Raw genomic sequence first — 16,884 nt, forward strand, 5'->3', positions numbered from 1 at the left:
CCACTGAGAACACGCCCCGGGGTCTGTGAGAAAACCAACTGATTTGTTCCAGTTGATTTTCGCACCAGCAGCCGAACAGAAGACCTCCAGGGCCATCCTCACCCTCTCCAGCATCATCTCATCATCCTGGACATACAGGGCTGTGTCATCCGCGTACTCCGAGTCCAAGAGCTCCGTGTCCTCTCGGAATGGAAGGCGAACACCCCTGATCCCTGTAGACCTCGCCCGAAGGTAGTAAGTCATAGCCTCGGCGAAGAAGAGAAACAGGTAAGGAGCAAGGGGGCAGCCCTGACGCAATGATCTCTCCAAGCTAAAACGCTCACCCATCCTACCGCCAATGATGACTCTGCTAGAAGCTGTCCTGTACAAAGCTGAAATACCTTGAATCCAACCTGCTGGGAAACCTAGCCGCTCTAGAGTCCCCTCCAGAAAGGACCAGTCCACTCGATCGTAGGCCTTCTCAAAGTCGAGAAGTAGGATGGCAAGGTGTGATCCACTGTGCTGAGCCCACTCCGCCGCCTCTGAAAAGGTGAAGACATTATCCAGGATACTGCGATCCTGGACAAAGCCTGTCTGAGTGTCATGAATGAGGTTTGGGAGTAGAGGCCGAACTCTGGCGCTGATCATCTTGGCGAGGATTTTGTAGGCAGTGGTAAGGAGAGTGATCGGGCGCCACTGACGGATCTCCTGTCTATCTCCTCCCTTCGGGATGAGGCAAATCAGTCCCGAGGAGAGGCTCTCTGGCATATAACCGCTGCTGAAAATCCTCTGAAGAGCTGCTAGGAGGGGCTGATGGATCTGGTCCCAGAAGGAGGTGAAGAATTCCCGGGATAGCCCATCCTCACCTGGGCATTTCTGCCCATCGATGGCCATCAAAGCCTCCAGCATCTCATCCGTGGTGAACGGTGCCAACAATGTCGCCTGCATGCTAGGCTGGAACAGGGATGGGATGTGCCTCCACACCTCCTCACGGGCACGTCGAGTACGAGGGGCAAGCGGCTCCTGCTGGAAAAGGGTCCTGTAGAAGTCGGTGGCCAACCCCAAGACCTCTCCCGGATCCGTAACGATGTGTCCCTCCGCTGTCCTGAGACTCCGAAGTTGATCACCTGCAGCTCTCTGGCCATGCGTCTTGAAGAACTCCCTGCACATCCGGTCACCCTTCCGAGCCCAAAAGGAGAGAGAGGCGTGATAGGAAAACTCTGAGCGACGCTGGAGTGTCTCCTCAAGAAGGGCTCTGGCTCGAAGGGCCTGGATCCGAAGCTCCTCCGAGCCCGGGGATGCCTGCTGGAGTCGCTGAATGGAGACGAGGTCCCTCCGAAGAGCTCTCTCTCTACCCCACCATTCCTGTCGAACCTGTAGGGCTGCGAGCTGCTGGCAGATCTGGCTGGACTCCTGCAAAGCCTGCGCCACCGAATCAACCAGATCCATGCACTCGCCCCAGTCTCTGTCCCAAAGACTGCATATACTGTTGCGCACGTCCTCCCTCGAGAAAATGGAGTCGGGAATCCGGCATGAGCGGGGGGGAAGGGCCTGAGCTGCCGAGTCTAATGATAAGAGCACAGGCGCATGGTCGGAAAGTGTCGTCCCTGGAACTATACCCGCCTGACCGCCTCTGCTGATGGCCCAATCACTAACATAAAATCTATCCAGCCTCTCCAGGAGTCTGCCTCCTTCCTTGTGGAAGCCCCACGAGAAGTCCAAGCTCCCGTGCCAACGTCGGAAGGACGGGTCTCGCCAACTGTCCCTACCTCCTGTCACAAAGATAAAAGAGTCCCAAGCGGACTGCTCTGCCTGAGACATACCTGTAAACTCCGGTCCTCTGCCCTGCTGGTCCTCCAAGGTCTCCAGATTGTTGAAGTCACCTCCAACAATCCAGGAATCCATGTCTGGGAGAATCCCTGTAAGTGTCCTCCAGAAGGTGGCTCTGCAACGGAGATCTGTGGGAGCATAAATGTTGAGGATTCCAACTCTGGAGCCCTCCAGTTCCAGGCCTACCCTAAGGGCACGGCCTGGTATCAACGTGCCATGACCGAAAACTCCCTGGGCTAGCTGCTCGCCCACGGAAGTACAAACACCACCACTCCTCCCCAGTGCGCCGATCGAGGGCTCCCAATAAGTGTGAGAGCGTCCAGGGAGAATCTTCCTGCATCTACGGGAGTGAGCCGCAGAAAGCTTGTGCTCCTGGAGCAGAAGTACATCCAAATGACCAATCACTGCTGGCTGAAGTTCCTGTCTCAAAATGAGCTTCCTAGGACCACGGGTGCCAGAAGAGTGAAACCCGTTCACATTCCAGGATACGAGGTGTAGGCTCATGGTGAGGACTGGGAGGCTGCGAACAACTGTCTGCTCGCGGTCGAAGTCGAAGAAGAAGCTGACATTTCGGAGTGGAGGCGCTGACGCTTATGGGAAGGTTTGGAGGGGGAAGCGGGGTCGTCCTGCCCGTCCTTCAACACCTTCAGCAAAGGCAAGAGGCCTTTGGTACCATGAACGAAAGCTTTCTCGAGCCAGCTCGAGATCTCTGAGGTGGTCATCTCGTAGAAGGCACGGAGTTTCTGAGGAGTCCAGGCTCTGACATCTTGGGGGAGGGGCCAAGACAGGGGGGGCCTGAGGATCACAATCCGTCTGAAGTGTTTGGCGGCGCAACGCCACCGCAGGCGCACGTCACCCTCGGACCACTGAGTCTCGAGAAGCTGCCCACCAAACGGGCCTACAAACCTGAGCATGCGTCTGCTCCCTGAGAGCCTCCCAGACCGAGTCGTCTGTCCAGGTCTCGGTGCCATCGCTAAGGAACGTGAAAGCAAAGCTAGGGCCATCCCTAGGGGCCAAGGCGGCTATCTTCCCATCCGCCCCTTTGCGGAGCAGGAAGATACTGATGTCGAGGCAAGTAGGGAAGGTCTCGAGGTCGGCCACATCCAAGTAGTCCTAGGGGCCAGATCTGTAAAAGTCACGGAGGAGCTCTCTCTCCTGAAGCTGAGGCCCGTCAGAGTCTGCCACTGAGGGGCTAGCGGACAGAGAAGCCTGCTCCGGTGGTGGTGTAGACTCAGGGTGTCCTGCCAGCGGAGGGGGAGGGGGAGGAGGCTGGGGAATAGGCAGCTCAGACTCCTCAGGGGCGACTAGCGGAGGAGGAGGAGGCGGGGGAGCGGGGGCTGCCCTCGGCTGAGGAACCGTCGGTGCAGCTAGCTCTGCGGGAGAGCTGAAAGAGGCAGGGGGGGGAGGGGTGGGGATGCATCTGGAACTGGGGCTGAGAAGGAGGGGGAGGAGACTGAGGAGGACGAGGAGGGGACTGAAGCTGCGGGTCGGGAGATAAGGGGTGCAGTTGGGGGATGGGCTGGGGTTGAATGGGAAGAGGCTGGGGAGAGGAAGAGAGGGGGACCTGAGGCTGTGAAGGGCGGGCTACCGTCGAAGAAGATGCTCTCCCAGGTCCCTGGGGCGGCTGCCTGTCGGGTCTCTGAGGTGCAGTTGCAGGTTGGGTAACCTCTGCCTCCTTGCCTTTATCAGAAATCTTCTTGTTCTTTCCTCTTTTCCTTCTAACCTCAGTCCAGCCGCCAGCTAACTCTGGTCCGGACTCCGGCTGCCTCTGCTCCTCTTGGTGTGGCTGCCCGGAGGGGGGGGGAGGGGGCGGAGAGGGAGGGGGCGGGCGAGGCCGAGAAGAGCTGGCGAAGCGTGGACAAACAGCCGCCAGGTGCCCAAAGCCGTGACACCTCAGACACTGTCATGGCTGTCCGGTGACTACCATGCTCTGGGTGATGCTGCCGGCATCTGTCACGATCTCGATCACTGCCGGGAGAGTCGCAGGATCCGCCACAGCCACACGGACTCAGGGGGCTCCTGCCGTAGTCACCGCATCGACGAAAGTATCGTGCATAACCCAGCCAAAGTGGGAGCCCAGGTCCCTGACAATCGGCCGCAGCTCAGCAGCAAGACCTGGAAAAACTAGCGTCACTGGATGGCGAGGTATACGAAACCGAGCATCAAAATCCGCTGCGCTGAATCCACGGTACCACGGGACTATCATGATAATCTTTCCATCCACTGACGTGGGGGAGCCAGCAATCAGGTTGCTCGCAGCTTTCGCACTGGAGAGTTTGAGCCAGAAGATGCCCCTTCCCATAAGGGCCACCTCCTCAATATGGCCGTCCTCTAGCATGAGAGTGTCCCTGATGGCTGATCTAGAGGGGGAATGTCCAATGACTCTGCCATAAACAGAGGTAATGGCAAAGTCATTGGCAACCTTCTGAACCCGAGATGATTGTTGCTCTGTCAGGATGACGCGGTAGGCATCTGGAGAGGGAGGGTCCGTCTGGGCCTCCGGTTCCGGGCAGGGCGCCGCCATACCGCCAAGACAAACTGCGAGGCTTCCGATGAGGCAGAGGCTCTGCCACCCAAAAAAAGGGGGGGGGTAGATGCAGGAGGGTGGAGCCTGGGTGTGGCGGGAAGGATGGAGGGCGGAGGGCGGGGGAAGCGGGATGGGAGGACAGGAAGCGGAGGTGGCGCGGGGTGGAGGAGTGGGGGCGGAGAGCGGGTGAGGTGGGGAGGCAGGAACGAAAGCGGGGGCGGGGGAGGGGCGGAGTGGGGCGGGAGGACGGACGGGGGGCGGGGGGAAGGGGTGGGACGGAGGGGCGGGGTGGAGCGAAGGGGCGGGGGGGGGGGGGGGGCGGGGGCGGAGGCGGAGGGCGGGAGGGGAAGGCGGGGGTGGAGCGGAAGGGCGGAGAGGCGAGAGGGGGCGGGGGCGGAAGGCGAGGGGTGAGGGGGCGAAACGGGAGGCAGGGGGTGAGCGGAGTGGTGGCGGGGCGGGGTGGAGTGAAAGGGCGAGGGGAGAGGGGACGGAGCGGCGAGGGGGTGAGCGTAGCGAGGGGGGGCGGAGCGAGGCGGGGGTGAGGCAGGGTGTGAGGGGTGAGGGCGGAGAGGCAGCGGTGAGGGGGGGGGTGAGACGGAGGTGCGAGGGGGTGAGCGGAGGTGCGAGGGGGGGGTGAGGTCGGAGGGCAGGGTTGAGGCAGAGGTGAGGCGGGGGTTGCGAGGGAGGGCGCGGCGGCAGCGGCGGGTGGGGGGAGGTGAGGGTGGAGAGGTAGGGGCGGGAGAGGTCGAGGCGAGGAGGAGGGGCTAGGGGAGGTAGAGGTACGGAGGGGGAGGGGGAAGCTCGCAGGAGCAGCACTGCACTAAAAAATTTTAGGAGGCAGGAGTGATGTATATTGCTGTTTGTGTGTGTATATGTGTGGTAGAGCTTTGATCTGGGCTGCCATGTATAGCTATCCATGGCGACAACATGCCTTCATTTGTGGTGACTTTAATAATGCCCCTCAATCGGTTGACAACACCTCAGACCACACTCATATGTTGGCTTCTGAAACACAGGCATGGTCTGATTTTTTCCTTTAGTTGCACCTGGTTGATCTCTGGAAGGAATTACAGCCCATGCTTCCGGGCTATACCTTTCAACATAATGCTCGACCTTCTTATAGGGCACGCCTGGACAGATGGTATCAAGTTGATCCACAGCATTGTGATGCCTTTACTTGTCAAATTTTGGTTGATCATGCTTTCACACATTCGGATCATGCTCCTCTTAGGTTGAGCCTTTCCTTGCATGAATTTCCCACTGACAGATTACCTTGCCGAAGGCTTTTGCTGATTAATAATAGTTATTTGGAGCATGTTGACTTTAAAGCCTTGGTCTTTGATGCTATTCAGGCTCTCTCTTGTCAGATACACATTGGTTTGGATTATGCATGGCAGGCTTTTGTTTGTTGGATGCAAGCAGTTATTCGGGATTATGGCAAATCCTATATGCAAGCCACAAGGGAGACTGTAGTATATGCCAAATTGGACAGTTGGAGAGAGGCCTCCTTTTGCAAGTGGCCAGGGAGCTTGGACTTCTCTCGGGATTACAGGAGGAAGGGAGGCAGATTTCTAGAGCAGTTGGACCGTTTCTATGTCAGTGATTGGGCGATAGGCAGAGGTGGAGAGTCAGGGGTGGTTCCAAGGACGAGACTCCATCTATTCCAAAGCAGAGGTTTGCAGCAGGATAGTGGACCTATGGGAGCGGAATTGGGACCCCCTGGGGGATATGGCAGCGTAGGTATCGCAAGTCCTTGCCGAGTCTAGTCTCATCTGCCAGCAGGAGGCGATTCGGGTCAGGCAACAGTGGTGGGCGAAGGAGAGGGACCTCAGACGAGACCTTGCCTCGATTCCAGCGGATGCAGCAGTCTTCTCCTGTCTCCGAGGAGCTTAGACGACAGGAGGTTAGAGCCCGAGCCATGTTAGAGGAGATCACCCAGAGACGTTCAGAGTTCTGGTTCCACGCTTCCAAGTCCTTTTGGGCTAGGAAAGGTGACAGAATGTGCAGAGAGTTCTTCAAGACTCATGGCCAGCAGGGGAGCAGATCCACTCTCTTAGGGCGTAGGATGGTTGTGTCAGGACAGATCCTGACGAGGTCAGGGACTTGGTGACAGATTTCTATAGATCCCTGTTCCAGAAAGAGCCCCCAGACCCTCGTGCCCGCCGCTGCAAGGAGGAGGTGTGGAGACATACGCCGACACTCGTGCAAGCTAGCATGAGTGAGGCCCTTCTCGCCGCGTTCACTGTTTTAGAGATGCAGGATGCTGTGAGAGATATTGATGGGCAGAAATGCCCAAGTGAGGATGGGCTCTCTAGAGCTTTCTTCACCACCTTTTGGGAGCAGATCCACCAGCCCCTGCTCGCAGCCTTCCAGCATATCTTTTCTAGCGAATAGATGCCAGAGAGCCTTGCGTGAGGCTTGATTTGCCTCATCCCCAAAGGGGGGGACCGTCAGGAGATCAGACAGTGGCGCCCTATCACCCTCCTTCCCACTACCTACAAAATCCTCACCAAGATGATCAGTGGCCGCATCCGCCCCCTGCTACATGACGTGATCCACCACACCCAGACTGGTTTTGTCCACGATCGCAGTATTTTGGACAACATCTTCACGTTCTCAGAGGTGACAGAGTGGGCCCAGCATAGTGGCCAGAGCACCTAGCCATACTCCTTCTTGACTTTGAGAAGGCGTATGACAGGGTAGACTGGTCCTTCTTGGAGGGCACACTTTCTCGGTTCGGTTTCCCGGACGAGTGGATTAGAGGTATTGCTAGCCTCTACAGATCGGCCTCCAGTTGGGTTATCATCAGTGGCAAGATGGGGGAGAGATTCACCCTCGAGCGCTCGGTACGTCAGGGCTGCCCGCTTGCACCCTACCTCTTCTCTTCTTCTTTGCGGAGGCCATGGCTCACTTCCTAGGAGCCCATACCACTGGTCTTCATGGGATGCGCCTCCCTATCAAGGATGATGCAGAACTTCTAGACTCCAAGTATGCAGATGACACGGCCCTGTATGTGCAGGATGATATTGAGTCACTGGAGCGAGTGAGACTGTCTTTAGAGGTTTTTTGCCTAGCCGCTGGGGTGAAAATCAACTGGCATAAGTTAGTTGGTTTTCTTACGGATCCTAGAGCCAGCTCGCAGTGGGGTATTTTCCTGGGGTTTCGCTGGATCCCTAGAGGATAGACGACATGCTACTTGGGCTTCCAGGTAGGGCTGGATACCACGCCGGCTCAGTAGTTCCTACCGGTCCTAGCTTCCATAGGACGGAAGCTAGCCTTTTGGAGCACGGCCCGGCTATCTCTGGTAGGTAGGGCCCTTGTGGTCAATCAGGTCCTTCTAGCCACCGCTTGGTATGTGGCCTCCTACTGGTGCTTCTTGAGATTGTGCGTAGCCCAGCTGAGGAGACTGGTGCAGAACTTTCTTTGGTCTACTGGCTCAGACGGTTCCAGCACCACTAGAGCCCGAGTCGCCTGGCAAACAGTCATTCTCCCCCAGACAGAGGGCGGTCTTGGCATCATAGATCCAGAATTTCAGAGTCAGGCACTACTTGGCAAGCTAGTCATCCGCGGTCTGACCCCAGGAGGGCAGACGTGGAAGCTCTTGCTTCAGCAGGGTCTCAGCACGTGTACTCCCCAGAGAGGGGGTGATTGGCAGCCTTCTATCCGGTGGATTTTCACTTCAGCCCCGCTAACTCAGCCCTGCTCCCCCTTCCTCCGCAGCCTCCTCTCGGTCTGGAGGAAGCTGCAGCACAGCCTCTCCCAGGTTCCCCCCAGCTGCCAAGAGGAGATGGACAGACAGCCCCTAATTTGGAGCAGCCAGGTGACAGATGATACAGGTCGCCAGCTTGGAGAGAGATCCCATATCCCATGGGCGATCTGGGCGAGTGGGCCTGCGCGCTCGCTCCGGGTTTGGAGGGACGTCTTTAGACAGTTGGGCCTAGACGAGCTGGCAGCAGCAGTAGGTATGGCACGGGGATCCAGGCTCGGCGAGCGGAGATTGATGCTGCCATTCTTGCAGGTTGGAGGATTCCCACAGTCACTAGACAGTTCCTCCCAGGAGATGAGAGGTGGCTAGGGCAGTGTGGCTAGTGTAGTTCACACCGTGCGGCATTCCTTTGGTGGTTGCAGGCCTTTTCTCAGACTCCTCGATTCATTTCTTCTCCATCATCGATGGTAGCCGCCTCCAGAGTAGTGAGGCTGTGATCGACCCCCAGCTTCCTTGGCAGCGCCTTCGCATTATAGGGCTGCAAGGGAAAGCGTGGCATTTGGACCCCTTGGTTGAGCAGGCCCAGGACTAGAGACTCTGGATTTGGGAGGGCCATTCCCTGACAGAGGTGGAGTGGGACCCAAGGAGGCGGCGTTGGCCACCACTTGATGCTTCAAATAACCTTACCCCCTTCTTCTCATATAGCGCACGTACCGGTAGGCGTGCTCTTGGGGCTCTTCAACGCAGGCTACCCACCCAGGCACATAGCTGGTATGCCCAGGGGATATCTTTGGTCTTTCTTCGTACATTCTAGAAGACTCTATGGGCAAGCTGGCGGCCGAGGAAGATCTCTTACTTTCTTTGGATGGTGGTCTATAAGGGGCTACCAGTTGGGAGCTGGCTGAAGCAGATGGGGCAGGCGTGGCACTACCAGATGTGTTTTTAGGATGAGGAATCCCTGAAGCACTGCCTTTGGAGCTATTCGCATGCTCAAACAGTGTGGAAGGGAGCCATGGGGATCTTAGCGAGGGCGGCACCTGAGCTAGGACCGGTCACTTGGGGAGCTTTTTGTTGGTGCAGCACCGAGATGGGACATCACTTGGCCTACGAGTTCTCTTGGCAGGATCTAGTTTTCTTCATCACGCAGGCCACCTGGGCACACATGGAAAGCTTCCCTTGGCATCTGAAAGAGACAGATGTAGGAGCGATGACTTGGCACCCAGTTTGGGAGATCATTGGGAGTATCGTAGGCTGGCACATCTGGACCTCCAGATGCGCGCACACCCTAGGAGATCAGGCTTCTTCCACTACCCAGACCCTCGTGGACATCTGGAGCATGATCATTCACACGCTCAAGGGTCAGTGGGATCAGATTCAGGGGGACTCCCGAGCAGGGAAGGAGAAGAGACGGCGCCTCCTTCGCGACTGGGACCATCATGAGCTTTTCTTCCAGCACTCTGCTCAGAGTCTTCAGTGGCATTACTCGCCCCCACTGTGGCTGTTTGTCCACACTCAGATGATTATGCCCTGAGAGGCTTGTAATTTAATTTTTGTTTACCTTGGTCTGCATCCGTTTCGTGACTGCAGCCCGCTGGCCTTTAGGCCTTCTTGTACTCTCGTTTTTCAAGTAATATAACAAGCACTACTTTTTGCAAAAAAATAATAATTCATGTGATGGGTTAAGTTTTGCAGCTTACAAGGTTGAGGCAATAGGGTATGTTGAGAAGTCCCTAATCACAGATTATGAGCTAGTGCTGCCCAAGAGATCTATGTGTGAGGTAGTGACCTCAAAAGATGTGGCTCATGTGAAGCTGAGAAAGATTCATGATACAAGTGTGATGGCTGATAGCAGTGGAGTTGTGTGATGTCTTGGCAGGATAAGCTATGGGATCCTGGAGGCTAAGTGAGGATGAGGGTATATGGAAGGAGCTGGTGGCTATATCAATTTGGTGTGTTGTTGATTCCTTTTGATCCAGGGGGATGGTGGATTATGATTATCTGGAAGAGGAGGGTTCAAAGTTATCCTTTTGATCCGGGAAAAGAAAAGTAGATGCATAGAGTACAAGCTTGCTTTGTTTTTTATCCAGGTGGTTTGCTGATTTTTTTCTTTTAGCTCCTAGACATGAATGTCACAGCAGAAGAAAGGGGTTGCTAGAGATGTGTGGATAAAAATGTAAAAATGATTTTCACTTGTTGCATGCTGATGGGTAGGTGCGTAGCTATGTACATAGCTAGTTGGTGGTGGCTTTGATTTATGGACACCCTCATAAAGGACTCTTCACTAATGCATAAATGGTAGATACTTCTACAGGGACTTTTGGGAGATAATGAAAAGCAGCGTGGTTGCAGCAGACACTCCATAGCAATTGGTGTGGGATGACATGCTTTTCATTGCCGTCCTATGTCCTATGTTTATCTTGCCATGAGTGATTTTTGATTTGTTGCAAGTTGTGTGAACATCCATGTCATGGTCTGTGGGCTTCATGGACGTGCGGTTATATGTGGCAAGCAAGCAATAAAAAATGTGCTAGAAGGTCATATGCAAATGTGGTGTGCCTAAGGTTGGAATATAGGCACTAATAGCCATGGTATAAAGTTTGAAGGGAAGGGTGGAGAGTGGGAAAAAGGCAAAGGTGACGTGGCACTCGTCAAAAAGGTATCCATGCAAAGGTGGCTACGTAGGAAGGAATTGAGAGCTTCTGAATGGATCGATCACATGTAGAGAAAGGAAGTTTTTCTGAAGGAAAGAGGAAGGAAGGGACTACGTGAACAATGGAGGGTCTCCATCATGGAGTGGAGGAGGAACAAAAAGATTGTGAATTGAGGGACAGAGAGCTTCGGGAGATGGCGACGCTACTGTAGGCCAGGAGGTCCTTCGGAGGGGCTGTTCTCTGAGAGAAGCTTGATTGGAGAGGCGGCATCTCTACTATGGAAGGATGGAGAGCTTTTGATTAAGGGCAGTCGTCGTCATGGTGAGGAGGAGAGCTTTGTGAGCAAAGGCGCGCTGCTCATTGGTGGACCGTGGCTTGTTGGGGGGGGTCGCTAAGGTGAGCGCCATCAGTAGGAGAAGCCGGGAAGTAGTTTATAGGAGCCAAGGTTCTGCTAGAGAGATTGACGGTGGCCGGTGTGGAGGGCTTCTTGGTCTTGGATGGTGGGATCGTGATTGTAGGTGGACGATACATACGAGGGAGACAAAGAGAGCAGGAGAGCTCTAGGAGGATCTTGGGAGACAGAGGGAGCTGCCGTGAAGAAAAGACAAGGGTGGAGATAAGAGCTTGGAGTATATGGGCTCCAGGTGCTTTGTGTTAGCGAACTCTGTGGTGTGGCTTGAAGTGCATCTGCTAACTGGAGGTTCAGAACAACACAAAAGCCTAAGAATGATAGAGAATATGCTTTGTGCGCCTCTTGGTTTCATGGGAGGGCGTCGCCACTGCACAGGCCGAGAGTTGCTGGACCGAAGCTTGGTATCTCTATGGTGAAGTGGGGTGTTTGGAATGAAGGAAAGCGCGTGAGCCAGGTCCCTTAGAGAAGCCGTGACACTGCAGGTTCTTGAGAACGTAGAGAAGAGGGACTACTCAAACATTGGAGAAGATGGGCTCTAGGTTCTCTGCGAAAGTAGGGAATCTTGTGTAGCTCAGGAATATGTATTAGCACAGTGGAGAGCTGGTGAATCTTGAATGATGACTGCACGAAAAGAAGCTATCATTTCTTGAAGAAGGAAAATAACTAGAGTGCAAGAGCATGCAGGGCTGGTTAGTCGTCGTATAAGCACAGAGTGATCTATAATGGTTGAAGGTGGAAAGGCTTCAACTTCGTGGGTCCTTGAATGAAGAGAGTGTTGTATGTGAATAATTCCATATAATGGTTGAAGGACATAGTGTATGCCCAGCTGGTTGTAGGAGCCCCGTACCTATTATCGATTATGGGAAGAGATCTTGTTTATGGTGACAGAACTATGGGCAACAGATGGTTTTAGACAGTGGGCTTCATGCAGTTCAAAGGTTTAATTCCAAATGAAGATGACATACTGTTGGTCGAAGAAGGAGCTCTTGTGATTGTCGCCATATTTATCATGGATCCCATATGTGGTGCCTGTGTGAAGTCTGTTGACTGCTTAGGTTGCTCTTGGTGTGGGTTCCCTCACAGAGTTGTGGCGGGCTCTAACATAGCATGTTGTTCATGAAGTTTGCTCATAGGCTATGGCGTAGTACTATTTGTTGGCTCTGTGTGAATTGAAGAACTTCCTTATCATCTTATGTATGAGATGAGATGATGACTAGGACTGTTTCTTGATGAGAATAAGGGAGGGATGCTCTTGGACTAGCATGCATACATAAAGAGAAGCTCTCCCGTTGGGATATGGATTCATAGCATGCATGGTTGTTTATACCTGGAGCTATCTAAAAGTGTTTATGGTAGTTATGCAGCTCTGAAGTTGTCATTTTCTGGAGTTTTATGTGTCACAGGTCTTCTATGTATTTTCAGAGCTTGAGCTCAGCTAGTAGGAGAGCTTGTGTTGAGCTGTGTAATCCACTGGGTTGTTTAGGTTGTTTGGCTTGGGAGGAAATGTGGCCAGAGTATGAGTTGTATCCTGAGGTGTGTAGAGAGACGAGGATGTTGAATGAATGCCTTTTACCTCCTGATAGTGTTGTTCACTTGCTTTAAATGTGGATGAGGGTGGCCGTAAAGGCAGTCTAGGCTCTACTGCTTTTGTCCATCCAACGGCATTGGATTTGTTTTGCATTGCAGCAGGTGCACACATAAATTGGAACAAATCCAATGGTTTCTGGATGAGTGACTCCAGTCTAGGGGATTGACATAGGGTTCACTTGGATTCAGAGGGGAGTCTCCATCGGTATCTGGGATGCTGGGCATCTCTCCGGCACATCAGTTCACTCCCGTGTTGGGGAGTATCAGGAGGAAACTCATCTTTTGGAGTTCAGCCAGACTTGACCTTGCATCCAGAGTTGTAGTTGTGAACCAGGTCTTATTGGCCACTACCTGGTTTGTCTGCTCATGTTGGTGCAGATCTAGAGGTTGTATTGCTCAGCTAATGAGACCTATCAGAAACTTCCTATGGAGTTGTTTAGATGGCACCTCAGATGATGTAGCCAGGGTGGCTTGGGAGACCCTCATTCTGCCCACACGAGAAGAAGGTCTCGATATTTTTGATCCAAAATTGCAGTGTATGGCCTTACTCTGCAAGTTTGTAGTATGTGGATAGGAGCCTTGGAAGGATTTTTTCTCACGCAGCATTCAGTCTTGTGCCCCTTCTTATGGGGGAGATTGGTTGGACAGTAGTAGATGGATTTTTACTTCAGCCCATCTCAAATCTCCCCCTTCCTCTATCATGGCTGCTATTCTGAAAGCTTAGGGTTGCTTCAGAAACACACTTTGCAGAGTTCCACCCAACTCTCGTGTAGAAATTCACAGACAGTTAGACATGTGGATGACTCGATTTTGGATGATCATGGCATGCCACTTGGAGTGTCACATTATATGCAGTGGTCTAGATGGGAGAGGGGACTTGACTCTACGGTAGGTGCTTGGCAAGCCTTTATGAGACTTCCAGAGGATCAGAGGCTTTTAGAAGTCAGCCACCTCAGAGGCAGTGCACTCACGATGATACAGCAGATACAGGGAGCCATTCCGCTAGAGTGGATTGGTACAGATGACATGCCGCTTAGAGAGTCCACTTGGTGGGGAGCATTTTTAGGGACATTGCATTACATGATGCACATGAGGATATCCTTGTCTTTGATGTTTAGTCGGGAGATAGACTTGTCAAATCTTCTGATGATATTTCTTTGGAGGTTGCTTTTCAGCCTTTCAGGATTGCAGGATTCATGGAGTGGGGCACGGACTCGGGGCAGGGACTCATAGTGGTATCTTGACCCTGATCCTATTCTCCTTCTGCTGGGGTCTTGGAGACTCTGGCTGTATGGTGGCTCCCCTATTAGGTTCTTGCAGTGGGACCTAGGGGAGTGGGAATTGATGAGGGGCAGCGAGAGAAGACCTTCCCCTTCTTTTGCTACACAGTTAGAAATGCCCGGAGATTTCAGCTCAGCAGTAGAGGTTGGAGCCCTCCAGAGCGCCACATTGAGATAGTTTTCAGATTTCAGTAGTTGTGCGGAAGAACTTTTGGCGTAAGCTCTGGAAATCCCTCAGGAATAGAAAGATCACTCTTTTTTTTTTGCTCTCTAATCATGGAGGGATTGCAGTGAACCTATGGAGATCCAACCCTAGTTGTCCTTGTTGTCACATGGCAGTTGAGTCAGTACAGCATTGCCTTTGGGAGTGCAGAAAGGTGAGGACGATCTGGAAAGGTGTTGCTAGGATTTTCAGCATCTTTCATACAACATCTTTCTATATGACCTAGGGTTTAGTGGCTTGGTTATCTCTTAGTGGCGCACAGGTGTTCTTCGAGGGACATGATCCAGATCCAGCTTTCATTGTACGGCGACACTCAGTGGAGTCGTATTCCCTCCAGGATGTTCCCTTCACTCCTTTCAGAGCTGCTCATGCCTCAGTAGACACGTCTTGGGAGATTTTGGCTAGCATTGCAGCTTGGCATATTTGGCCAGCCAGATGTATAGAGGCAATGGAGAGTATCCAAGTTCACTCTTCCTAGACTATGGCCAATATTTGGACCGACATAGTAAACACTCTGATGACAATTTGGGCGAGTATGCAAGGATCATCTAGAGCAGCCACAGCCAAGAGAGTTACTTTTTTCAGAGTTTGGAGAGGATCTCCCTTCTTCTATGAGTCTCCTTCAGGGTTGAGATGGCATTTTCAGCCTCCGCCTTGGATATTTATTAGCTCATTTTGAGCTGTTTTTTTCCTCATGGATTGCATGATGTACTCCTACATTTGAGCTTGCTCTCGCGGTTTTCTTTCATACTTAATGAAGTAATTTTCTTGGGAAAAAAAAAAAGTGATATTAAATTTTTTTGGTTTTTGAAATGTGAACAAAGTCAAAAATCTATCTTTTGTCTTATTTTTCAAATGTTGGGTCAGGATGTAAATACAAAATCTTTTGTTTGGTCTCCCTTTAATATGAAGGGAAAACAAATTATGTAGTACTTTTGCAAAAAACTGTTCAAATTTTATCCTTCCTAAATCCTCTGCAATTTATTCCTGAAAGATACAGGACGACCTTCAACCTGATCTTGTTAATTGAAATAAATAGTAAGGATGCAATGCATGTATAATGTACTTATGGGTCCTACCATGTGCAGGCCTTAAAGCAAGCAGAAGAGGCTCTGAAACAAGCTGCAGAAAAGCTTGCTGCAAAGCAGCAACAGCTAGCACGAGTGGAGGCTCAGGTAGAGCTCTTGAAGAAAAACCTGAAAGAGACAGAGGCAGAGCAGTCCAGACTTATTGAGCAAGCATTAGTCACAGAAAACCGGATAGTACGTGCTGAAAAGCTAACAGCTGCCCTTGGTGATGAAGCTGTAAGTTTTTTTGGCTTCTTCTTGGTCCTAAATAATTATATCTATGAGGTGGGTTATTCGTGCATGTACTTGTACTAAATGTTATAGTTCACATATTCCTATAGAATGAAAACCAATACCACCCATGGTTTTTGTACCATTATTGAAATGTAAAGGAACATGTATCCTGTTTTTCGTTTGGGAGAGCAAAAGCTAGTCCCCCCCCTCCCCCCAAGAAAAGAAAATGTATGAATAAAAACACCTTAGCACAATGGAGACCCCAGGGTAGAAATACAACTCCCTTTAGAAAGGGTACAAAGACAAGAGGAGGAGATTTCCCCCAGCTGGCCACTCTATAGGTTGATCTCCCATAGGGAATCTTGAAGCGTATTTATCAGGTACCTAAAGATCTTGACAAGAAGAGAGTGTGTACAATGGAGATTGAAGACTACAGCAGGGTTGAGGTGGCACTTTCAGCCTCGACCTTGGTTTCTTTCCAGCTCATTTTGAGTTTTCTGTTCCCTATTTCAGGGGGGTTTCCTCATGGACAGCATGATGTATTCCCGCTTTGAGCTTGCTCACGTGGGTATTTTTCATACTTCATAGAATCTTTTTCATAGAAAAAAAAAAGACCTTGACCAAAAGAAACCATGTATAAAGGTTGGCATATGACCTATGGTATAAAGATGATCTCAGGTGTTGAGATGACCTCTAGAAATGACCATAGGGTTTTAGTGGTGACACGGGGCAGCCCCTTGTACACTAGAGTGATGACGCAACTTCTCTACTTGATCAAGCAACCATGTGGTCACTAGTACAATTATTGGTGATGATGGATGTGGTGATTTGTCAAGGGCATTGGTCAAGCCCCCAAGTTGGAGTACGCATTAGAGAGGTGCACATGACGGAGGAAAAGGTCATTGATTTCAAACATGATCAGACCTAGTCTCTACAAGCTCGAGTATTGAGATGGTCTAGTCGATGACTAGCATAGATTTTTTGTCCTCCCAAGAGTTTGGAGATGCGACCTTGGGGAAAATCCGAGCATAGGAGTGATGTCCGATAGGAAGGAGAAGGGAATAGGTGGCCCCATAAGATGCACCAGGACCGTGGAGCCTTGGCGGTCGGTGGAAGCAAGATGATCGTGAGGATACCAATTAATAAGCTTACGTATGATGAGGTGTCATCATCCACATGGAAGAGTTATGATGCTGCTAGGAGAGTCGATGCAGAAACTAGAGCATCACCTAAAGGTGGTGAAGTCTCTTGGTACAGGGGGGAGTTGGGGGTATCAAGGAGGAAGAAAATGGATGCAAAGAAGGGGGCGACTTCAATAGGATGGGAACATCTATCGATGGAGTGAGAGTTAAATTTAGGTTTCCAATAGGAAGGTTGTGGTTGACCAA

General features: G+C 52.0%; 1 protein-coding gene across 1 annotated transcript in view; it reads left to right on the top strand.

The window, feature by feature from the left end:
* LOC147898637 (uncharacterized) overlaps positions 1-16,884 on the top strand; it is a 510,556-nt gene that overhangs the window by 257,719 nt on the left and 235,953 nt on the right. The window contains exon 14 of the mRNA XM_087379736.1: positions 15,284-15,499. Within this exon, the coding sequence (XP_087235862.1) occupies positions 15,284-15,499 (216 nt within the window). The remainder of the gene's footprint in view (positions 1-15,283; positions 15,500-16,884) is intronic.

This window comes from Dipteris shenzhenensis, chromosome 9 (assembly GCF_047967505.1).
Source record: "Dipteris shenzhenensis isolate YYH24624 ecotype China chromosome 9, Dip_SZ_1.0, whole genome shotgun sequence".
In the NCBI taxonomy this organism is placed as follows: domain Eukaryota; kingdom Viridiplantae; phylum Streptophyta; class Polypodiopsida; order Gleicheniales; family Dipteridaceae; genus Dipteris; species Dipteris shenzhenensis.